This window comes from Nicotiana tabacum, chromosome 3, assembly GCF_000715075.1.
Source record: "Nicotiana tabacum cultivar K326 chromosome 3, ASM71507v2, whole genome shotgun sequence".
Classification (NCBI taxonomy): Eukaryota; Viridiplantae; Streptophyta; class Magnoliopsida; order Solanales; family Solanaceae; genus Nicotiana; species Nicotiana tabacum.
The window spans coordinates 103,038,674-103,063,845 of record NC_134082.1 but is presented as its reverse complement, the minus strand read 5'-3'; the positions used below and the strand labels follow the sequence as shown (position 1 = coordinate 103,063,845).

Sequence of the window (25,172 nt, the reverse complement as noted above, 5' to 3'; positions counted from 1 at the left end):
CAAATCGTCTACTATCTTGAACTGGTTTGGAATATGCTTCCTTCAGTAGTTAAGTTTCTGGAATTCACTGTTGTTTGCAGCCTGTATTATTAATTAATAGCTAAGGCAAAACAAAAACTTCAGTTGTAGAGCTGAAGTTTGCCAGTTACAAAACAAAAACTTCGCCAGTTACAAAAACAAAAACTTCAGCTGAGTTCGCGAGTTACAAAAGTTCGTCAATTACAAAAATAAAAGAGCTGAAGTTCGCCAGTTACAAAACAAAAACTTCAGCACACTTGCTACTTTAGGCTCGTCTACTAGAATGCTGAAGTTTTGCATGATTGTTTTTGCTACTTCAGCCTCGTATGCTGAAGTTATGCAAAAAAATAGGTACGCTTGCAATTTTTTTTGCAAAGCGGACACAAATTAAACCGTGACACAAAAGGCGGATATAGATGCAAATGCCCAAAGAAAGTGGTATATAGGGCTCCACCAACAGTGGGAAACCCACTTTAGGCCAGAATGCCAATGGATGTACAGACCAGTATCCCTGGGCACTAGGCAGAAGGGAGAAAATACCTGACCATTCTTCAATAATTTATGACTAGTTATCATTTGTCAACTTCCCTTTACTTTATCTATTAAGGCTCACAACTGAAACACAAACTTTTTATCAGAAATGTGCTGAAAGAACCAATGCCTCTTTAATTATCAAAATTGATTAATGCACGATCAAAAAGGGTTCAAATTCTTTCTAGCATATAAGTTTATGAACCATAGGCATATAATTGGAAAAAGACCACTATAACCTAATAAGAAGCCAACGATAATCTCATTATAATTTTTTTAATGTTACTCGAGTAATGTACTGCAAAATAAAGCTAACCAAAAGCGAAAGAACATAATTAGTTCATCTAACAAGTTCCCTTTTGGAAAAATTGTATCCCTAGGAACACCAGAAATCATAGCAGCACAAGTACTCCAAAAGGCTATCAGTACAGTCGTAAAAGCAAGAACAACTGCAGAAACACAATAAAAAGATTAGAGTAAACCAAATCGGTCTAATTAAAACAGTAAGAAAATATAGAACAGAATAATAGTACTAAGTAGAAAGGAGCAAAACAGGGGAAGTTGGAATAATATACCATTGGTCGACTATTTTGTCTTGCTCGTCTTCAATTGGGGGATAGCTTTTGCTGGAGGTGTCTATGGCTTGTACCTGTGGTGGATCCATCTCTCTCTCTCAAACAAGATGAAGATGAAGGTTTAGTTTTATGGAAATTTTGGATATTGAAAGGAGATGGACGGGCAAAAGAAAGGGCACGTGATAGCACTTCGATTGGGGGATGTTTGTTTGATTTGGTTGGAGGGCCAAAAATGGAAAGAAGACCAAAAGTCTTTCTACTTTCTGTTTTTATGCTACAGCCTAAGCTACATGCTTTATTCTATCATTTTTATTTCTTTCATTAATGTTTCTCCACTTCTCTGTTGACCTAACTTTCCATATCTGCTCCAAACAAGGTTCCACTACGTGCCACCTCAATTTTAGCTTATTTTGTTTCATTGTTCAGTGCATCGTTCACTCCGTGTTCAATTTGTACTCACTCATCTACCTAATGAATTTTAAATACCAGTTACATCCTACCACCGAAAGGGTTTCCTGTACTTCTCTTTATTCAAGTTAATACCACTTTAATTGATTTTTTGGTTTTCTTTTTATGGTCCATAACATTTGATTTTTTTTAGATATCAAAAAGGAATTAATTTATTTTTTCCAAAATTATCCTTGGAGTAAAAAGCTTATGAATATTTGTTATATTTCCAATGAACAAATTCAAGAAATAATAAAGGTTAATATGATCAATTTTATTTTTAATTAATATTAAAAAGTGAATTCTTTAATATGTGTGAAAATAGTCAAAAAATCAATTAAAGTAGACCTGACGGAGTAATATTATTTATAATTACTGTTTAAAGACTTCTTTCTAGCACTATTCAGTTGGTCATACCGTTCACTTACAAGAAATTATATCAATTGACTTTGAAAATAGATGGTCTTAATTTTTTGACCTGCGCTTGCCTCATTGGCAAACCTTTAAGATCAAAAGTAAAAAATGTTGTCCATCAGGCAAGGGAGAGGCAATATTTGTTAAACTTGAAATTTTGCCTATGGGACAAGTGGGTCAAAAAATAACGGAAAAGGTCCAAATATACCCTTGTATTATACAAAATTGAGCACATTTGCCCTTCGTTAATACTTTAGCTCAAATATGCCCTTACCGTCACATAGTTGGTCCATATATGCCCTTAGAGAAAAGGAATTCACCCAAACTAATTAGCTCTTTCGTTAATTGTACTAAAGTGTATTACAAACACTATTTCCTTTCTATTAGTACTTTTTCTTTACCTTTTTCTTTTATTTCTTCTTCTCTCTTTTTTTCCCCTTTTTCTTTCTCCCATATCCGAGTTTCTCCATTTTTGATGCCTTCTCCATTTTCTTCACCAATTTCACTTGACAAAATTCATGAATTCATACTAATTTAACTATCACAAACCCCACAGGTTCTTCTGACCTAAAGGAGATGAAAATTGTCGCAGAAATTCTTTCGGTGGTGTTAATTGGGTGAAAATAGGATATGGTTATTCGGATTTTGAAGGTTTTGTTCCCTTCAGATTTGAAGCTCCATGGTGAACAACACCTTCAAAATCTGAATAACCATATCCTACTTTCACCAAATTAACACCACCGAAAAAATTTCTCCGACAATTTTCATCTCTTTCTTTTTAGAAGAACCAGTGCCTTCTCGCTAGGAAGCTTTTGATAGTGTAGGTTTGATTTTTAGGAACAAAATCACGTGAAATTGGTGACGAAAATGGAGAAGGCATCAGCAATGGAGGAAATCGGATATGGGAGAAAGAAAAAGGAAAAAAAAGAGAAGAAAAGAAAAAAGAAGAAAGAAAAGATAAAGGTAAAGAAAAAAAGTACTAATAAAAAGGAAATAGTATTTGTAATACGCTTTAATACAATTAAAGAAAGAGCTAATTAGCTTGGGTGGATTCCGTTTCGAAAAGGGCATATATGGATCAATTATGTGACTGCAAGGGCATATATGGACCAACTATGGGAGATCAATTATGTGACTGCAATATTAACAAAGGGCAAATATGTTCAATTTCATACTGTACAAAAGGCATATTTGGACCTTTTCCGAAGAATCAATACTGACACCGAAGTATCCTATTTGCGCAAATCACCCGTTTACTTAATCCTTTTACTTCAGGTTTCGTCTTGAAGTAATAGGGAACATGATGACATTTGACAAAACAAAATATTCTGGCCTCTACACACGAGTAGCAGTGCTTCAAGTTGCACAAAAACGACCATTCCATACACCATAAACACTAGACATGCTTGTCAAAATTTAAAAGAAAAAATGCAGAGTACGAGATTCAATAATGAATTGTATAAATGGTCAAAGCATTTCATTTTCTTTTGATTGTTGTTGAAGCTCCTCCTTTGGAAGTCATTACAGAAAACCTACTTCTAAACTCCAAGGTCTGCAGGAAAAAGACTTCCCTGGACGATAAAACTATGTTCCTCTCAAGGTGTAACATATTGAGACAAGGCGGAGTACCTACTGGCTCCAACTCGCTTTTCGCCTGCAAGCTATCTGTAGAGCACGTGTATAAAGGTCTCCATTGTATTCACAAATCCAGCTCTCATGGAAAGCGACACCAAAAATATGTCCTGCTACTTCCATTGCAAAATCAGTTGACGTTTCGTAATTGCACCTGGTTTTGGTAATTACTTACATTTATAATATGCTAACATCAATACACCGAGCAGGGTAGGAATTAACTGGGGACAGGGCCATAGGAGTTGAACGAGCGAAATGATGGGGCTCCGATGGAATCGATGACACACAGTTGGCCTGTCCCAATTGCACATATAGATTAAGTGTCCAGGCATGAAGAAATGCCCATATCAAGGATGTGTTAGCCTAAGTATTCCACCATTTGGAATGTAATTTTCACTTCATTGACAGTTCTTTTGAGAGCTACCTCTCTAGAGATAAACGCCCTTGGTCAAGATTGTATGTTGTCTGCTCTTTTTGAGAATTCAACTTTTCCTGTTACATTATATTATTGCATTAAAGATCATAACTCATACACCATAAAAAAGAAAAGGAGGAAGAAGAGCTGGAGAGGAGAGGAGGGGAGAGGAATTGAACGTACTTACTTTGATTCGTACTCCACCAGCTGGTTTGAGGAAAGAAGGAACATCTGGCTGATGAGAGATTCTCATAAATCGATGTTCTAATAACATGCTGGCCGAGGGCCTCTCCGCTGGGTTCCTACAGAAACACCAGCGTAGGAAATCTTTTCCTTCAGGTGATAATGTTTCCGGTATTGGAGGTGTATCTTTTAGAACCTTGAACATGGCTGCAGCCTGCAAAATGGATATGGTTAATGTGGTGCAGCTCTGTATAGTCAGTCTGACATGTTAATTTACAAATTAAGCCTGCAAGAATAGGAGATAAACTAGCATTCGACTTATTCGACTGTTGTAAGATTTAGCGTCCGTTTACGAGATCATACATTTGAAGAAAACTAAACGGTGAGTTCTGATTAGTGATTGGAGTAAAATTAAAGGATGAAAGAAACTATTGAACTCTGTGCTTGAGAGCAAAGACACAAAAGGAGGGGCAATTAGACGAGTTGCTTGACTTTATTGGTTCTATGCAGAGTCAGTAATGTATCTCTGCAGATCTTACTAATAAAATGAAATTACTTACTGATCCATGAAAGAAAGTCAAATATTTGTTTAACACCTATGAATTGGGAAACTATATGGACCCATCTACTGCGAACCAAATGAACCCAAGTGTAGTGAAATCGAACAAGCTCCTCGACATGATGCAAAATATAGTAGAATCAGTCTTAATGAATGTAATTACAACTACGAGAAAACCTCCTTCTCACTCTAGATAGGGTTGCACGTGAACCTACAGGAGCATGCAACAGAAACGCATGTCTTTCAAGTAAGATTACATGTGAGCTAAGCATGAGAAAACCAAAAGAGTATGTGTGAGCTAAGCATGAGTGAATCAAAGTCCTTACTGCTTCATATTCACTCCAAGGTGGTTTGCCATTTAGCATTTCAATTACAGTACAGCCCAAACTCCATATGTCAGTAGCAAAGGCGAGATCACTGTTAGTATCCTTCTGCATAACTGACTGCAAAAGCTGCCAGGTAACAAAAGGTATAAGCATGAGAGGTAAGAGAACGTAATCAGGCAGAAGTAATGTTTCAAACAAAGCACCTCAGGAGCCATCCAGTAAGGACTTCCCTTCAAGGAGAGATTAGCTGCTTGCCCATTAAGCTGCATAGAAAGAGTAAAGGTTCAAGATCGAATATAAAACTAGCAAAAATCAGCAGTACAACACAGTCAGTGTAAGTTATAAAGGTTAAAAGAACTGCAAGCTTTACAACAAAACAGATTAAGTATCCTTGTTATAACTGTTATAGTTGCCATTCTAAACATTAATTTTCCTACTGGGGTTGTTATTCTAGTCATGAGTGTAGTCAAAGTGATTGGTAATTCTACATTTACTGGCTTCCAGGAATAGGGAATCTCCGAACGACTTGTTTACTTCCATTATTGAAACAAAATGAGTATACTCCATATTTGAGTTGAGAACTTACATGCTTAGCCATCCCAAAATCTGCAAGCTTTACAACCCCATAAGCATCAACAAGCAAATTAGCCCCTTTTATGTCCCTATACATGTAAAAATTTCCAATTTGTTCTTCAGAATGTTCTGTATAGTCCTCATCATAAGTGAAGTCTCAGACTGTTACCTGTGAATGGTTTTTTTGCTATGCAAGTAAGCCAATCCACAAAGAATATGGCGAGTGAAATTCCGTACTATGGATTCTGTAATTGCTCCACAATGGTCATGGATGAATTTATTGATAGAACCAGGATGAACATATTCCAGATAAATGTAAAATCGGTCACCAACCTGCACAATCAAAGTAGTAAAGACTCTCATTGAGAACAACATGCTCAGATGGATATATAACTTAATTGGAGAATAACAATTAGTACTTACTATTTCACTGCCGTAATACTGGACAATATTTGGGTGCTTGAGTTGACTGAGAACATTAATTTCCTATACCATCATAAAAATTGGAGAAAATTAGAAGTCGAAACAATTTTACAATAGAGATGTTTTCATGTGCTCATGATAGTGCTTGGCGGCTGCTATCGAGATGTATTCACATTCAAGTATTCATACCCAATGTGCTTGCTACTGCTGCTTTGAACACACAATATAAATTATTATTCTTTTAAAATAGAAGGAGAACATGTTGTACTTGTTTATCATTCATGTCACTAACTCATAAATGTGTAGAAAAATCTGCAGATAAGAAGCTCCACAGTAAATATTTGAATCAGTTGCAACAGATAGAGAAAACAATTTAATGATGTCACTATGAACAATCAAAATCAAGACACAAGTATAAGTATTAAAGGACTAAGAAACGAAGAGAATGAAGGAAATATAACCTGCTGTAATTGCCTTATGCTCTCAGCAGATTTTGGGTCATCCGGTAATAATTCAACTTCTTTCATTGCACATAAAGCTCCAGTCTCTCTGGTCAAGAGCAAAAGCCACCGGGCAACATTTAGAACTACACGTGTATGGACGAGAAGAAACAAACTTATATGCAATGAGATCTATTTGCAAATTATACCTGTTTGATGCAACATATACACTTCCAAATGTCCCACGCCCAATAAGCTTCCCTTTTTGCCATTGGCCTTTGATTGGCGTCAGCTCTGCGTTAGGGGAAACTGGTGGAATTGCCGTAGGCTGCTGTGACGGAGTGACACTTAAAGGAGGAAGTGGTAGTGGATGGACATTACCCTGAGCACTACTCTCACGGCGTGCTGAGCTCTCGTTTGGTAATAAGTTATGCAAAGGCGATGTAGATCCACTTGCAATCTTTCTACTCCTCTGAGGACTTGCTCTTGGACTATGATGAGGAGAATTATCAACACTAAAAGCATTTTTCTCCGGAATAACTTTGTAAGAGAAACCTGGATAATGAGGTGTGTCCGATGGAGGCATCTCCGGGGCAGAACAAACTTGAAAAGCACCAGGGAATGCCATGCAATTGGGATTTAAAAAATCCTCAGCTTTGAGCGGGCTGAGTCCAGGACTTGCATAAGGAGTGGTAGGAGCACTAATGGGCGCACTGATCCTGATATCAGAGACTCTATCAGTAACATGCAGCTTCTGAGGTGTCTTCCTAGACAATCGACTTCCCAAGTGCTCCTTTTTCTTCTTTCGAGCATCTTGGCTTGATAATCTGCTGAAACAGGATAACAGAAGAACACAAATACAGTGTCAATATAATCCAAAACTTACACGAGTTAGCCAACTGAATGACCAATTCCATGCTAAGAGAAAGCAGAATGTCCTTCCAAGTTATCTCTTTTTTTTCCTCTTATTTTGTAAATATCTGAAAAGAGAAGAAAAGCAAAAGTGCAAGATAATCTGAACTTCAATCATTTTTCATGGAAAATGCCACTACCAACAATGAGTCGAAAGTGGCCCATTTTGCTGAATGCTGACCCCAACCCCAATCTAATCATTGAAGGTCAGAGTATCCTTTCCACTAGGCTACGTTTCAGTGTCGAATCTATTAACTTCAATCCTTTCATCTCCAGCATTGGTTTCTTTTTCCTCTTTTTGGAGGAGTTAAGATTTATCCATAAACTAGACCATCCTCTCTAATTCAAGAGTTAATAACCATGAATTTTCAGCTCTCTCCTCGAAATGAGGAACACTATAAAAAGTCTAATTTTATAAAGAAAACCGAACACTCCGTATTAACGTAACCTGAGTTTTTTCAAAAAAGAAACACAAACATCCAATTCGGGATTCACAAGTAAAAACAAAATAAATAGGAATATAATGAGACAAGTAATAATCTAATCCTATGTGAAATTAAAGCAAAACTAAAAAAAATGTTGAGAAAAAAGATTGTATACCTTCCATGGGACGCTACACCATCCTTATGTGTATCCTCATCTCTTTCCTCTCCAGTTTTATGATGCGAATTATGCGCGTCTGTGGGGGACGGCAACGGAACGCTGGGTTCATTCGAAACCGCAGCATCGGCGTCGTGGCGGAGCAACAGCTGGAGTTCCGGCAAAGGCAAAGGTTGCGGAGGCGGACGACGGTCGGAGGAGGAAGAACATTTGGAGGACGACAAATTCTCGTTTTCTGAATAGTGCGAACGCCAGTCATCGACGTCATTCTCCGCGAGGTTCTGGAGTTTTTTGGCACGTGCGTGACGGCGTCTGCGGGCGAAGAAAAAAGCGGATTTTAAGGGGTAACGAATGCTGCCTCCTCCACCGGAGGAGGCAATAAGGCTATCGTCAGAGTGTACTTTGGATGATAAAGAGGATGAAGAGGAGGCTGATGATGAGGAAGTTGAAGATGAAAACGCGTTCTGCCACCAACGCATTGCCTGTTTTAGTTGTTGTTATGAAAAATATTACACAATGCATGGGTACGCGCGCCTAAATTAGGAAATGATAATACTGTACAAACCTGGGTTCAGGAGCATGGTTTTTATTTGGAGGAAGGGAATTAAAGGTGGGAAACTCGCCGGCGTCGTGTTCGTCGGCGTCGGTGGGTTCCCGGAAAAAGTTTCTAAAAGGAGGAGGGAATGGAGAGTTTTAAGGAAAAATGATACGAAAAGGACAAGAAGAAAAATATCTCCATCCTGAGGTCAAAATATAATACCCTCCTCTTCCCATTTCTATTCTTTCTTCTTCTTCCTCCTCCTTTTATTCTTTCTTCTAGTACATTTCTGTTTTTCCAACTTTAAATAAAAAAAGAAATACTTAATAGAAGATGTTTATTTTAATAAAACTTACAATAATTACATCATTTTTCAATATTCTTTTGACGGTGACAGGACCAACACATTGGACCCACCTCTTTGAATCTTTGAATGATTTGGGTCTTTTCCTTGTTCTTTGTACATTTACTTGTGTGGTACTTTGTTTATTACATTTCATGTAACAGCATTTTATTAAATTCAAAACTAAAGATACTAATTAAATTAGAAAAAAATATTAAAATAATAATTAAACAGGCTAGTATGTTATAGTTTAAATTTTTTCAACTTGTATCTCAAATTACTACAATTGTAAAATATAGGCAAACACTTTAATAGCCTGTTTGGCCAAGCTTCTCAAGACAAAAAAAGTGTTTTTTTTTTCAAAAATACTTTTTTTTCTAATTTGAGGTGTTTGGCCAAGCTTATTTGGGAAAAAAAGTGCTTTTGGAAGAAACAGAAGCAGTTTCAAAGAAGCAGAAAAAAGTAGTTTCTTTCCAAAAGCAGAAGCAGTTTTGGCTTTTCTTCTTACCTAAAATACCCTTAACAAAATATAGTATATACCAAAATAACCCTTAAACCCAATACTTAGGATATTAATTTATAAATATTTCTTCTTATTTTTAGGAAACTTTCTAATATATAGTGACTTTAGGAGTGAATGTTTTTATATTTGTTGAAGGAATTTTAATATATTTAACTTATATTAAAAGAATTAAGTACTTTTTAATTTTATTTTCATATTTTACTTAAATAAAATGAATTTTTTTTAATTATTGCATGTAATAACAAAATTTTGATATTATTTATTTACTTATATTAATTATTAAGTAAATCTATTCATGTCCTTATTCGTAATTTGACATTTAAAAGCACTTTCTAAAAAGTTTGGCCAAACACAAATTATTTTTCAAAAGTGCTTTTCAGACTGATTAGCCAAACACAAACTGATTCTCTCCAAAAAAGTACTTTTTTCAAAAGCACTTCTCAAAGTAAGCTGATTTTTCCAGCTTGGCCAAACAGGCTATAAGTCGTTCTAAACCCCAGAGTAAAGTTATTGGGTAGAGGGAGTATATTAGGCTGGTATGTCCGTATGACCAATTTTAGCTCTCTGTAATATGAAAATTGTAAATACGACGTATCTCAGAATTTGTTATACCGTGGAAAAAGCACAGATCACTATTGGAAAGGACAGAATAGAAAAACATGCACAATAAAAGCTGTAATTTAAAGATTTCAATAGCTCGAAAGCAACGAATTTCTTAGTTTTTGCTAAGCCAGGTTGCTCTTATGGAAATTTCTTTCTTTCTTTCTTTTTTTTTTGTCTGGGAAAATAGTTCGTTAGAAATTATAATGTTTGTGATTGGTTTTTCATTATTACCCTCAACCCAGTTTATTTATTCTTAGTTTTAAGATAACAGATCTTCCGTATATTAATTGTGCACACACCCCACAGGGCTTGTAAAGGACTAGAGAAATTGTGAATGTCACAAAATTTAAGAGAAGATTAACAACCAAAAAGCAAAAACAAATACTTTCTCCGGTCCAAAGTAAGTGATTTTTTGGCCTTTTTCTTGTGATCCAAAATAAGTGATTTTTTTAGATTTCAAGAATTAATTAATTATTTTTTTTCTATATTGTCCTTGGAGTAAATAGTGTTGGAATATGTGTTAGGAGTATTTATGTGAGATAGTAAAGGTTAATATGGTCAATTTCATTGTTAATTAATGCTAAAAGGTAGATTTTTTAATCTGTGTGAAAACATCCAAAAAATCACTTATTTTGGACCGGAGGAGCAAGGTGTTTTTCGTTTTTCCTCTTAAAGTACAGAACGTGTTTTTCATTTATGCTTATCAAGCATTTCAACGATTTATTTCGGCATCTATTTCTCAGGAAATTGCAAAATCTGAAAGGGACAAGATTTGTACGGAGCAAGGACTTGGAGTAGACAAAAATTTATATGAAAGTCAGCACAAAACAAACCAAAACATGCCAGCGAGATAGCGCGGCTTCTGTGTTCCCGCTGGCCTGTCCTTTTTATATTGATTTGTGAACAAGTTATGATCAAGAGTCGGACTCAAGATTTAAAAGTGGGAGTTGCACCATTATCATTAATGTCAATTTTTTTTTTTTGGTATGCTGAAGTGGGAATCAAATGTCTTGTTCACCCAAATCAACCAATGCAGGTGTCATACCTTTGTAGTTTATGGTGCCAATTCAAATATATACCCAAAATAAATACGCACATTTCTCCCGAGGTTATCGAGGGCCGGTGGCCTCCTACCGTTGGGGTGAGTTCGCCTCCAGTTATACTGAAATTATATTATAGTATTTTACATGAGTTAAATATTGAAGAGATTATTAATCAATATATAATTTTATTAAGAGTTAATACCATCAAACCTGTCTAAACTATACAATATTTGTCAGTTTCCTACCTAAACTATCACCTGTCCCCGAAACTCCCATGAACTATATCCTCCTTCATATTAAAATACCCCCCCGTCTCATCCTTACTAGTGCGTATGATACACACTCTAAATAATTTTTAAAACCTTCCATGTGGCAATCCACGTGGATATTTGATTGCGTTAATCTTAAAAACATGCTTAACTAATATATGTTAATCTAATTACGTGAAAAAAATAAAAATAAAAAGGGGATTTTGTCCGTATTTAACTCTCAAAGTATGGTTGTGTTGCTCTCATCGGAAAAATTCTCTCATTGGGAATGAGAGACACCTACTCTAAGTAGCAATTCTCTTCATTAATCAAGGTTTTTACCATCAATTTCTCTATCTATTGTTGTTGCTACTCGAAATCGGGATTATATCTAGGGTTTTGTAATTGTTTATTGAGATTTTAGATTTGTGATTTTTATCAGTAGAAGAAGAAGAACAGAAACAGAGAAGACGAATAAGTATTCAAATATTTGTTGGGTAAGAAACAGAGAAGACGAGTAAGAAATATTTGTTGGGTACCATTGTGTTTTGTTAAAAAGGTTTTATGCATTTTCCTTTTTGTTGGGGATTTTGTGTTCCTTCTTTCAAATAAATTTGTGTAAGAATGAAGGATGGATAAAATGAGAAAGATAAGAAATAAACTCAATAATAACAAGAGAAAGAGAATTTCAAATGGATTAAGATGAAGAAATAGAGAAGAAAGGTGAAAAGATGGAGAAGAAAGGTGTGATATAAAGAAAAAGAGGAGAAAATATAAGTTTTGAAAAAAGGGGGCTAATTAACTCTTAGTTGGGTAAATTGCAGGGTGCCCTTTTTTAACCCGTAGCCGCTTTGTCTTTATGTTTGCACCCGTACCTGTTTTTATGTGAAAAGCCTTTTAAAAAGACTATTTTGTCATTCTTTATTAAAAGACTATTTTCTCTCCAAGTATACGCTAGTCCTCTACTGTCTCTGTCTCTCTCTCCCGTTATTCGCGTTTTTTGATTTGTTCTTCTCTGAAATAAAACAATTTTCGTCGTTGTTTTGATTTTTCAACTGCTAGTCGTCGTTGTTCCCACATTACGATTTAATCACAGGTATTTTACGATTGGGAACACAATCGTTGTTCCCACATTGCATTAACTTTCTAGGTTTTATTTTACGATTTCTGGTTTTGGTTTTGATAGTCATGTATTTATGATTAAATAGTTTCTTAGGGTTTTAGTTTGATAAGTGCATTAGTTTTACTTTTACGATTGTGTTTTTAGGTTTTTTGAACGAGTTTTTATGTTGTTGATGAAAATTCTATAAATTCTTCAGTGATTAGACGTCCAAATTTTTAAAAATTTTGAGAGTTAAATAGATGATACTATTAAAATAATGATACCTTAGATAGGAGTTGAAGTTTTTTTCATGTTTTGGCATTTATTTTTGGATTTGAATTTGTGTTTTGTTTTTTGTAAAAACTACAGCATGTTTTTTTGCTGAAATGTTTTGTGTTTTGTAACTAGTGAACTTCAGCTTTAGGAGCTGAAGTTTTTGTTTTTGTTACTGGTGAACTTCAGCTCTAGAGCTAAAGTTTTTGTTTTGTAACTATCGAACTTCAGCTCTAGAGCGGAAGTTTTTGTTTTGTAACTATCGAACTTCAACTCTAGAGCTGAAGTTTTTGTTTTGTAACTGTTGAACTTCAGCCTTCTTAGAGATTGAAATTTTAACTGATCTTTTTGATAATGTCTTGATGTTATTTTTTGTATATTTTACTTTTTTTGAACAAATTGCACCTAAAGTACCTAGACAACCTAAAGCACCTAGACAACCTATAATACCTCCAGGTCCTTATGTCACTGCTCCTCCACCTACAAGACCAGAGCAAAGATATTTTGAGTTTCGAGATTAGTTTAACTGTAAGGGTTACTAGAAGGGGAACCACGATTTGAAGAGTTTAATTGTAAATTTCTTGACTCCTACACAACTGGATAAGCTTAATAATGGTACATTTCGATACATTATGGATATAGAGAATTTCAAATACAGCAAGAAGGTGGCTCATTGTCTGTGTCTTTCTAGAATATTCACCAATGATCGAGACTCCATTAGTTTCAAGATTTTTGGCCATGATGTTTCCTTCACCCTTGAAAATTTTCACATTATGTGCGGTTTGCGGATCACAACACATAATGTTGAAAAAACCAATTAATCGAGAGAGCAATATTCTGAAGCGCTATTTTGGTAAGTCCAAGGGTGTGATTTTGAAGGATATTCGAGATTTTATGACTCGGAATGAAATTCCAAAGAATGTTGTGAATCACATACACGTATGAGAGAGCGATGATGATGCTGTGAAACTTATGAAAATTCTTGTTGTAGAGTCTATTTTGTTTGGGAAAAAGACCGAGTCATTTGTGATGGAGGAGTATGCATCTATTATTGAAGATGATAAGGTTTGTGGTGAATATCCTTGGGGTAATGTGGCTTATGAGAAGCTCATTTACTCACTAAAACATGTATTGGACAAGCAGAACAAATTACGTTCAACTGAGTATAAACTTGGTGGATTTCCATATCCGTTATGTGCTTGGTTCTATGAGCGCTTCCCAGATATTCGGGAGAAGTATATAAGAGAGGATGAGTACCTTGATACCCCTCAGGTTCCCAGGATGTTACGTTATGTATGTGTGGGAGAGCCTAAATTTCCCGAACTTTTTGATATGTTCAGTAGTCATGAAGTAAGTTACTTTTTTTGTCTTTGTGTTAATATGTTGACGTATTAGTTTTTTTCTTCTCATAATATACTTTTTTGTATTAAACAGAGATATCGTAACTTTAAGGTATTGGAAATAATTCCTACAGAAGAAGAATTGAATTCAATGCCTTTAATTGGACAATCACCATGCACCCGGATTCGTTCAAAGGTACTTAACGTGGTTCCTTCAACTAGTGAATCATCACGTACTCTGAGTCGATCAAAAGAAGTGAATCGAACTCATATTATTGGTGAATCACCACGTAGTCGAAGTCGATCAAAAGAAGTGAATCGAACTCATTTTATTGATAAATCATCTCGTATCCAGAGTCGTTCTAACCATTCTACAACTGACTTTGATGACAATGAATTACTCGACACAATATGTTCTGTAAGTTTTGATTTGAAGTTTTTTGGTTTTGTTGTAAAAATACAACATATTTTTGAGCTGAAGTTTTCTTCTATATCTGAATTTTTGTTGTGTGTCTATTCTAGAGGTTAACGATGGAGGTTCAAAGGCATGCAGAAAAAGAAAGAAGCACGATCGTGAAAGAAGTTTTCAATAAATTTAAAAAGGAGGAGCGATCTGCTATTGTGGATGCGGTTTTTATAAAAGTGAAGGTAAGCTAATTTATAGAGAAGTCTTTTTATTTTTGCTGATGTTATTCAGATTAATCATTGTTAGTAATTATTTTTCTAGGAATATTTCGATGAGAAGTTTGAACAGTTGGTTAAGATTATCAACAAATCAAATGGAATGGACTATGACAATTTTGATTTGAGTAACCATCGAGAATATGATAGGGTGAACGACTGTTACGAGCATCCATCGGATATTAATGTTGTTGATGATGCATCAGATAAAGTTGTAGATGTAAATGTTACACGTGAGGAAGCGGCTTTTGAAGGCGATCAACCGATTTGAGTAACCATCGAGAATATGATAGGGTGAATGTCTGTTACGAACATCCATCGGATATTAATGTTGTTGATGATGCATCAGATAAAGTTGTAGATGTAAATGTTACACGTGAGGAAGCGGCTTTTGAAGGCGATCAACATGTTCAAGAACAAGTTGAAGAGGAACGTTCCAGTGCTGATAGATTGAGCAGAGATGGAAATGATGAAGCACAATTATCAACTGAGAATATTGGAAGCAAGCAAGGTGCCAATAATCAAGTTGTTGAGACTGAAGAACATACTGCTCATGATGCATTGCGTAAAGTCGCAGATGATAATGCTACACGTAAGGAATCGGCTGTTGAAGGCGATGAACATGTTCAACAACAAGGTGGAGAGGAACAATCCAGTGTTTGTAGATAAAGTAAAGATAGAAATGATGAAGAGTTAGCAACTGAGAAAGGTGCAGATGATCAAGTTGTTGGTACTGAAAAACATGCACCGAGTTGTGCTTTGGAAAGTGATATTGCAAAAGGTAATTTATTTGGCGATGGAGATCAAGGACCTGTTGGTACTTTAGAACTGAAAGCGAGTGATGTGTCTAGCACTATTGGGAAAGACGATCGGTATGCAGGAGCACTAGCTATTTGCAAAGAACTTCTAGGTGGTGATACACAGGAAATTGTTACTACAAGTATAAAGTGTGAAGTTTATAATAGTTCAATGATACCTTAGATAGGAGCTGGAGTTTTGTTTCATTTTTTGTGTTTTTTGTAAAAACTACAGCATGTTTTTTTTGCTGAATGTTTTATTTTGTAATTGGTGAACTTCAGCTCTAGAGCTGAAGTTTTTTTTTAAACTGTCGAAGTTTTTGTTTGTGACTGGCAAACTTCAGCCTTCTTAGAGTTGAAGTTTGACTGTTCTTTTATAATATCCTGTAGTGAAATTTTCACTATAGGTATAAATTTTTTCTATGTTATATATATAGAAAAACTAGTTGATCAATTCCCCCTCTTTATGAATATGCAGTGGAAGTTGAAACTAGTTGTGCTTCAATTGACACAACTCAAAAACTCTCTGATGATGCTGAATTGAATGAAGGTAGAGTTGAGAAAAACCTTCCAGAGAATACTCCAATGCTCCTCGACGTTGGTTCACAATTGAATAAAGCTGGAAATGCTGATATCGTGAAAGGCATGTAGCCTGGGGAAACCACAACGGAAGACAAACATCAAGGTATTCTATAGATCATGAATTTATTATATTTGATCGAAGTATATTTTTTACAGTTTGAAATTTTACATACTTTATTTTCTTTGTTATGTTTTTGAATGATTTTTCAGAAAGACTCGAGGCAGCTCAAAAAGAATTTGGTGAGCTTATGCAGCTATATCAAAAAGGAGAAATACATATATTCACACATGTTGCCTCACAGACAGGTGTGAAGTGTGTTGGTATTATTTTATAAAATTTAGTCAATATTTTTTTTTGCATGAAGATACAGGATCTGGTGGAATGCAAACACTATCTGTGTTTCAACACTTAGACCAGATAGTTATTTTCTGTAGTTCGATTACAAACTGTTTTTTGTGTGTTTTGTATAAGTTTTATTTATGTTTATATTTTCCTTGTTTTTGCAGATCTCATCTGATGCATCGCAACTTCTTCCAAATCCTAAGAGAAGGAAGATTTCCAGTTCTCCTATGTGTGACACCAGTGATATCTCCAACTTTAATTTATGTTCATTTTCACTTGGTAGTACACAAGGGACTAATTCAGAAGGTAATTCTGTTGATGTTGTTGTTCGTGAAGAGAGATAAGAACATCGTGAACAGCAGGGAGTTGGTCAAGCATCTGCCACAATGGCTGTGGTTTCCCCCCTGCTGCTGAACAACAGCAGTTAGTTGTGACGGAACAGCAGGAAGAGTAAGCAAAAGGAAAACCAGATAAAAAAGGGAAAAAGATTCGTATGGAGAGTATTTGGTTGAGATCTCCTTACGTAGTTCATAAACAAAAGCAAAGGGGTCAAGATTGGAAAGTAGGAAAGAATACACGAAGGTGTCCCTTCCATTATGTTAATCAAGACAATGGATTGATGCAAAGATTTACAGAGTGGTTGGAGATGGATGCTAGTGAATATGATTCCAATCGATTCAGATTAGCTGGAGTTGATATTGCAAAATCATTCTTTACCGAGCTTATGGATCCTAACTCTGATCTTGCGAATGAAGTAAGTTATTAAGTTTGTTTTTTAAATTGGTTTTCAACTGTATTTCCCAAAACTTCAGCTTATTTTTCATAGCAAAGTTTTTGTACTGTAATTTGAAAACATCAACTTTATTCATAGTAAACTGCTGAAGTTTTTTAGCTTATTTGCTAATACTTCAGCCTAACACTTCAAACTGAATATGCTTAAGTTTTCGTCATGCTGTTTGTAGTTTTGTAATGCATTTTTTCTAAACTTCATAGTTATGCATGCTGAAGTTGTTATTTCACATGTTATCATTTGTTGTTGTTCATTTGCAGCATATTGAAGTGGGCATATATTACTTGCGCAAAGAATACTGCTATCACCTTTCAGGTTATCCAAAATCAAAATGTGCAGTAACAGATTTACTTTTTGATCAGTATATGACTAAGCTGGCTGGTATTCATCTTTCAGTATAACAGATGGAGATAATTAAAAAAATGAAGCAAAAGAGAATGGATGATCAAAAAAAGAGCAAATCAAAGAGAAAGAGGATATCCAAACAACAGGCTGAAGAAGAAGAAGCAGTTATTCAGCCACTTACAGACTTTAGTTGGTTTGAGGAAGAATTAACGAATGAAAAGGTGGCCAACTACATAAAATGCCTCGACCTTTCCTGTGGTATCTCATGGGCATCTGCCAGAAAAGTATTCTTTCCATTTCGACTTAAGCCAAGGATGGGCCAGACATCTATGCACTACTTTTTTGGAATTCTGGACGTTAAAGATAAGATTATATATGTGTATGATTCTATGGGCAGTGTAACATATGAACGTGCGCTTGAACATGTCAGAAATTATGCTCGGTTGATCCCATATCTCAAATGCTTGGATTTTGGGGCACACAATAGATTTTATGGGAAACGTCCTGTGGAATATTTTCAAATTAAGTGGATGAACACACCGTAGCAGACTAACAAGTACGTGTTTCGCATATGTTTTACGATGCATCTGATGTTTATTATTTTTTGCCCTTGTGTTAACTATTCTTCAATTTCTTTTTCATGTTCTTTTTGTATTGTTGATTGTGGTATATTTGCTCTTAAGTTAATTGATATGCCGTTGAAGAAAGAAGATGTCTTCAATTTCGATCAAAGTCAGTCATTGACATTCATGAGAGAATTGGCTGCCAATCTTTGGGCTCATGGAAAGTGGAAAAAAGATAGCAGCTATGAAACTCCAGAAGAACAAGAAGGACATGATTAGGGATATTTTGAAGAGACTGTGTGTGAATTTTTTGATTAGAGGATTGGTTTCACATAATTTGGATTTTGTGAATATACATTAATTATTTTTTTAGTTCACTTTTGTTCATACAAATATGTTTGTGTCTTTTATCATGAATTTTAAGTACATTTTTGTTGAAAAAGCTTAAGCATGAAGTAAACGACTTCTGCTTTTTAAGCTGAAGTTTTGGTTAAAAGTCATAACAAAAGTGTCGATTGTAGGACAAAAACTTCAGCTTATCAAGTGCTGAAATTTTTAGAAATACACTAAAAACTTCAGCATATTGGGTTGAAGTTTTTTGAAAAAGTTGTACGAAAAAACTATTGAATCCAACACAAAAACTTCAGCTTATCAGGAGCTGAAGTTTTTATAAATACACTAAAAAACTTCAGCACATTGGGCTGAAGTTTTTTGAAAAAGCTTTACGAACTTTAGCATGTGTTTCACCTATATCACCTACTTTTTGTGGCCTTATTTTTTACTATTTTTTTATTGCATTTACCACTTACTTGTTTTGCCAACTACTTATCTTGTTACATTCAATTTCTCTGAACAAAAAACAGTTAACAATCTCTTCAGCATTTATAGATATTAAATTGATTAGGTTCACTCTTTGGCTATATTAACAATCTCTTCACTTGAAAATTTCGTAGTCATCCATAGACTTCTATCATATTTCTTTAAATTTGTATTCAAAGAAAAACAAGAAAATGTTGGCAAAGACATGCTTATTGGGTGTAGCACGGAGTTCATGGAAAGCAAAGATAATGACGGAAAAGTCAAAATACTTCATATGTGAAGGAGAGTGGCCGATCAAAAACTTGAGCTCCAAGACAATTTGCTCTTTTTACTAGTTGATAAATCTAACTTTTAGGAAAAAGAGCAAATTTCCTAGGGCTCAAATTTTTGATGTGGCCACTTTCCGTCACATATGAAGTATTTTGGACTTCTCCTTCATTATCTTTGCTTCCTACGAATTCCCAACTGCACACCAGTAAGCATGTCTTTGCCAATATTTTCTTTTTTTTTTCTTATGAAAGAAGACGGGAGTTACTAAAAAAATCATAGTACTAAACTTCGTCAACATGTGTCTGACAGAAAACGCTTTGGTGGAATTAAATTTGGTGAAATGGAGCGTGACTGTCTTATAGCTCATGGTGCTGCAGCGAATTTGAATGGACGCCTTTTCACACTTAGTGACTCCTCCCAGATGCACATATGTGGAAAATGCAAGAATATGGCAAATGTAATTCAAAGGTCCGTACAAGGTGGTAAAGTAAGGTGCTCGTATTGCCCCTTCTGTGAATCAGTTGAAGACATAGTGAAGGTTCATGGAATGTGGTTAAGAAACCCAAGATGAGCAACTAGGATTTGACTATGGAGAATATGAAGACACTGGGAATTTTTTGAATAGAGAATAACTTGTAAACAAAAAACTAATTTTTTCTTTTTTTTTTCAAGGATGTAAGTGAAAACAAAATTGGATTTTGTGAATATACATTATTTTGTGTCATTTATGTGATGTCTTTTAAAAAAAATTTCTATTCGCATTAATTAGTTTTTTAGTTGACTTGGATTGATTCAAATATGCTAAACTTCAGCATGAAGTAAATAACTTCTACTTTTTAAGCTGAAGTTTTGGTTAAAAGTCATAACAAAAGTGTCAAATGTAGGATAAAAACTTCAACTCATCACTAAATACACTAAATAACTTCAGCAGTTTCTGCGTAAGTTATTTGAAAAAGCTTTACGACAAAAACTATCGAGTCCAGGACAAAAACTTCAGCTTATCATGTGCTGAAGTTTTTAGAAATGAACTAAATAACTTCAGCACATTGGGCTGAAGTTTTGAAAAAGCTTCACGACAAAACTATTGAATCCACGATGAAAAATTTCAGCTTATGATGTGCTGAAGTTTTTAGAAATGAACTAAATAACTTCAGCACATTGGGCTGAAGATTTTGAAAAAGCTTATGACAAAAACTTCAGCACGTTTTGGTATTTTATTAAGTTGATATTTATCTTTTTTGCATTTACTATCTACTTTTTGTCTTCTAACACCTACTTCATCTTTTATTTAAATTTGTTTGACCATATAGTAAATGATCCGAAAAGTTATTTTTCAGGCTAAAGTTATTTTTTTTACTATAGAAAAACTATGGGCTTATTAGGGCTGAAGTTACATTTTTTTTTTGTATTTACCACATACTTGTTTTACCACCTACTTATCTTATTTCATTCAATTTCTCTGAACGTAAAACAGTAAAAACAGCTGAAAAATTACTTTTACATTTATAGATATTAAATTGATTAGGTGAATTCTTTATCTATATTAACAATCTCTTCACTTGAAAATTTCATAGTCATTCATAGACTTCCATCATATTTCTTTAAATTTATATTCATCCTTAGTCTTTCAGCTTTTGTTAAAGAAAAAATATCTGGTGCAAGCGGAAGTAGGAAGCCTAATATGGATGAAATTATGCAGAAGTGGGAGACTTTGAAGTGTGAGTGGTACAATAACAAACCGATGGCTAATCTTATGCTTTTGTGGGATCAAATAAAGGCTGATTGGGAGAGAATCAGACCACAGTTCTTTGCCAATGAATCATTCCAGAACAGGCTTAACCCGGAACGTAGTTGTGTAGGTTATTCAACCTGGTTCGACAAGGTTGTGCAGCAGTTTGATAGTTTTAAGTTTCCCATCGGGGACGACTATTCCAAGCTGCAAAACAACCTGAAGACTCTTCTTTCTCTTATGGACAGAGTAATCATCGAACAAAGTCAGATGTGTGATGAATTCAACAAGTTGAAGAATGATCTCGTTGGACTTTGTGGTCTTTTGGCTGAGTACCCTATAGTTATCCCCGATACTGATGATGATGAGAAGTTTAGAGAAATTGAGGAGTACTGTGATGATGATGATGGTGATGATTGTTAGTGTTTGTAATCCTTTTTTTATGTTTTAATGCTGTGATTTTTTGTTTACTTCAGCCGAGAGAGCTGAAGTTTTTAGGTTCATTTTGTATAACTTCAGCCCAAAGAGCTGAAGTTTTGTTTGTACTTTGTGCGTTGTTCTCATCTCTTTTTATATCAACGTAATTCTCATCCTCTTTCTTCTTAGCTTTCTATTGCATTATCCTTGTTATTTGTTGGTATTTGCTTTATACTTCTTAGTTGGTTTTTATGTTTAGTTTTTGTAATTATTTTTTATGTTTTTATGCTGTGCTTTTTTGTTTACTTCAGCATATTCGAGAATATGCTGAAGTTATAAAGTTCTTTTTCTATAACTTCAGCTTAGAGATGCTGAAGCTTTTGTTTGTACATGCGTTTCTTTTGTGTGTTATACATGTATGCGTGTGTGTATGTGTGTGTGTGTGTTTGTTAAGGATATGTATTTCACATATTGTAACCTGAAGTTTTTTCTCGCAGAAGTCATTGCGTACTTTTTTAAAATGCAACCAAACCTGTAAGCCTGCGCAACAAAAATGAGTGATTTGTACTTTAGCAGTATATAAAATAGTCCAAGAGCTTATTTTTTTATTCCTATGAAGAAAATCACATTTCAAATATGTCATACAATAATGAAAGTCTAAATTCAGACCAAGGATTATTGAAGGTTGGAGTATTTTTCAGTGTGTTTCTTGGAATATGGATGAGGTGCTGGAGAAGACAAGCAAGTTGTTCTGTTATGTCCAACTTGTTTACATCGACTGCATTTGGTAGACTTGAATGGTACTGATTCAGTCACAAGTATATGTCTCTTCTTTTGTCTTCTTCCTTGTAAAATCTCTACATCGGGAGGTTTTGTGATCTCAGATTGTACATTTTGTGGTATATCCCATGATTTTTGATCTCCCACGGTATTCACATGTCCTTCATATGTTTTCAACCATGTTTCCTTTGAATACCAATTTGAGAAGTAATTAGATTTCTGTAGATATATCTCTTATTAATAGCAGCAATTGCATGTGGACATGGCAATTCATCAAGTTGGAATTCCAGGCAGTCACAAGTTCTCTTCTTTAAGTCCACAATGAATTCGATTCCTTCACTATTTATTCTAAACAACATTGAATCAAGGTTGAACACCTAACAAGGAATAAAAAATTAAGACAAACTATATTAGTGTATTGTTGCTTCAAAAAGAAAAAAGTATGAATTTTTTTAAATGTAAGCAGTAAATGACTGCAACAGATATAAAAGCTAAAGTTAATAAATATACTCACAAACATTTTGCAAGCCAAGTCTATCTTCTTAGTCATCTCTTCTTCTGCCCATATTGATACTCTGTGAAAAGTTTCATTTGCCTTTTTTCTCCGTTCGTAAAACCACTCTCCCAACTTTTCTTGGATGAAATCTAACATCCTTAAAATAGACATTTCTCTCCCTTTTAGTAAAACGGAATTCATTAATTCTACCATGTTTGTTGTTAGCATATCATAACGTCGTCGTGGTAACCACGATCGATCCTATCTCTCTGGAGGCTCTTCCATTATGTAATTGTATGTTTTCTTGTCAATACTTTTGAGTTGGGGCATTAACTGATTAAAATCTTTACGTTTGTATGACCTTGCATCACTTTGAAAAAGATTTATTACCGTGGCTTTTGGATGTCTTTGCTTTAAATTTTTCTCAAAGTGATAGAGGCAGATACCATGGTGAGCTTCAAGAAACACTTTTCTAATCCCATTTGCGATCGATTGGTTTCTATCTGACAAGAAAACCAGTTCACGACGGACTTGAATTGCTTTTCTCATTTCCCTGAAGAACCAAATGTATGTCTCATTGTTTTCTGAATCTGCTACACCAAAGCATAGAGGAAAGATTTGATTGTTTGCATCCTTTGATACAACAACAAATAGAACACCACGATATTTTGACTATAAAAACGTTGCATCTACTGCAATAACGGGTCTACAGTTGAACCAACCAGCTACTGATGCCGCAGGAGCAAAGAACATGTAAGCAAATCTGTACAGTAAAACACACAAAAATAAATCATAAGGTGTGAAGTTTTTCAAATAGGAACATTTGAAACTTCAGGCTGATGGTTAGTATTGTTTTGCTTACCTATTCTGCTCATCTCTTTTTATGCTTGTGTACGTTCCTGGGTTTTTGCACACCATCATGTGTAGGTATGAAGGAAGAATCTGGTAGTTCTCTCCAGGTGTTCCCCTTATGCAAGCAATAGTTTTTTGAATAGCACGCCATGCCTTGTGATAACCAATGTCAATTCCAAATTTCTTTTTCATTTCATTTTCTACAAAAGCTAGTGTAACCTCTATCTTTTTGTATCGAACATGTTCTATAATTTGTTCACTTATAAAATTTGATGTAGCATGCTTCTGATATGATTTTCTTGCATCAACCGAGCATTCATAGAAGTTATGATATTTTATCACCCTGAATAGCGTGGAATTTTTTATTCTGGTAGCACGTACATTCCAACCACATTTGTCCACGATGCATTTCAGCTCGTATCTCTTTGAACATGATCTAACAGCAGTGAATTCAACTTTCTAGTTTATCTCCAAGCTGCAGAAAAATTTAGTCATGTTTTGTTTGTTCTCAAAAATTGATCCAACTCTTACTTCCTCAGGCAACGCATCGTGCCTAAGTATTTTACATAGTGGAGATTCTTTCAGCTTTCTCCTCACTCTTTTTCTTGATTTCTGAGAAGCATAAGAAGTTTCAGCAATTTCTTCAATTCTATCTGATGTTATCGGTATAAGCTCCATGTTTACTTCATCTTCGTTGTTGCTTATCATTGCAGAAGATAACAAAAAACTTTCTTGGATTGTATATTGGTTGTCAATTTGCATTATTAGTTGTCCTTCTTCTTAGTCATCGACAAACTAGTATGAATTTATTGGAGGAGGGGGTAATTGTTGCATCATTATATATTCTGAAGGAGCTGTAATGTTAGAAGGTTGTTGCTCTTTGTCTACTTCCATTATTGGTTGTCCTACTTCATGTTGATAATCAGCAAAAGGTTCTGAATCTATCGAATATGCAAGAGATTGTTTGAATGCTGCAGATTCTGAAGGTTGTATTTTTTCGATGGCGAAATGGCAATTCTTGTAGGCTGAATCAGTTGTAAGAAAATATATACAGGTACTGAGTTCTTCATCTAAAGTTACAAGCATTCCTTTGCTTGTATTTAGTTTGATATCAAATCATACTTTTAGTGCATATATGGTTGAATCAATATTTGCAACTTCACTAATTTTCTTCAGGAAAGTATTGAATGATATGTGCTTATTAAGTAGAACAAGTTTTGTATCATGATCCAAGTATTTGAAATCAAAAGTCCACCCCCCATTGAAAGTTATAACAACGCAAATCGAACTCATCCTGCAAATTCATGTTTAGTGGCAAGTATTAGGAAAGTGAACAGAAGAATTTTTAGGTTGTTTGTGCTGAAGTTTTTACAAATGAACTAAATCACTTAAGCATCTTCTGTTGAAGTTTTTTGGAAAAAGATGTATGACATAATTAATGAATCCTGCACAGAAAACTTCACCTTATTAAGTGCTGAAATTTTTAGAAATAAGCGTAATAACTTCAGCATATCAGCTGAAGTTTTTTTGAAAAAGCTGTATGACAGGGATTCATGAATGCAGGGAAAACAACTTCAGCTCATTAAGTGTTGAAGCTTTAGAAATGAATTAAATAACTTCAGCACATTGGGCTGAAGTTTTACCAAA

General features: G+C 34.8%; 2 protein-coding genes and 1 long non-coding RNA gene across 6 annotated transcripts; all 3 read right to left on the bottom strand.

Annotated features, from left to right (window-relative positions):
* Positions 1-661: 661 nt before the first annotated feature.
* On the bottom strand, positions 662-1,573 carry LOC107766850 (uncharacterized). The gene is made up of 2 exons (XR_001643792.2): positions 1,125-1,573; positions 662-998 (listed from the first exon to the last, which is right to left on the bottom strand). It is a non-coding gene; the product is annotated as an uncharacterized LOC107766850 (long non-coding RNA).
* A 1,848-nt stretch (positions 1,574-3,421) lies between these two features.
* On the bottom strand, positions 3,422-8,891 carry LOC107766847 (mitogen-activated protein kinase kinase kinase 5). 4 transcript variants are annotated; one of them, XM_075249715.1, is made up of 10 exons: positions 8,049-8,891; positions 6,746-7,363; positions 6,558-6,645; positions 6,097-6,159; positions 5,843-6,006; positions 5,687-5,762; positions 5,304-5,363; positions 5,101-5,226; positions 4,216-4,429; positions 3,422-4,109 (listed from the first exon to the last, which is right to left on the bottom strand). In XM_075249715.1, the coding sequence occupies exons 1-10, from the start codon at positions 8,525-8,527 to the stop codon at positions 4,066-4,068; spliced, it is 1,932 nt and encodes a 643-aa protein (XP_075105816.1). In that variant the 5' UTR covers positions 8,528-8,891; the 3' UTR covers positions 3,422-4,065. The 4 variants fall into 4 exon arrangements, with proteins under 4 accessions (XP_075105816.1, XP_016441218.1, XP_075105815.1 ...); XM_016585732.2 differs by having other exon boundaries at positions 4,220-4,429; XM_075249714.1 differs by having other exon boundaries at positions 6,746-7,366; positions 8,049-8,881.
* A 14,043-nt stretch (positions 8,892-22,934) lies between these two features.
* Positions 22,935-24,287, bottom strand: LOC142176786 (uncharacterized). The gene is made up of 4 exons (XM_075245133.1): positions 24,057-24,287; positions 23,536-23,984; positions 23,356-23,436; positions 22,935-23,226 (listed from the first exon to the last, which is right to left on the bottom strand). Exons 1-4 carry the CDS (start codon positions 24,285-24,287, stop codon positions 22,935-22,937), a joined length of 1,053 nt encoding a protein of 350 aa, XP_075101234.1.
* Between the last annotated feature and the right edge of the window lie 885 nt (positions 24,288-25,172).

Bases quoted from the DNA above. Each gene is read 5' to 3' on its own strand.
- LOC107766847 (XM_016585730.2), bottom strand. From the start codon at position 8,527: ATGCGTTGGTGGCAGAACGCGTTTTCATCTTCAACTTCCTCATCATCA. The intron at 5,763-5,842 runs GTAACAGTCTGA...TTACATGTATAG, and splicing joins AGCAAAAAAACCATTCACAG to GGACATAAAAGGGGCTAATT. The intron at 5,227-5,303 runs GTGCTTTGTTTG...GTTACCTGGCAG, and splicing joins CTTACTGGATGGCTCCTGAG to CTTTTGCAGTCAGTTATGCA.
- LOC142176786 (XM_075245133.1), bottom strand. From the start codon at position 24,287: ATGCAAATTGACAACCAATATACAATCCAAGAAAGTTTTTTGTTATCT. The intron at 23,437-23,535 runs GTAAGCAAAACA...TTTACTGTACAG, and splicing joins AAAAGAGATGAGCAGAATAG to ATTTGCTTACATGTTCTTTG. The intron at 23,227-23,355 runs GTTTTTATAGTC...TTGGTTCTTCAG, and splicing joins GTTATTGCAGTAGATGCAAC to GGAAATGAGAAAAGCAATTC.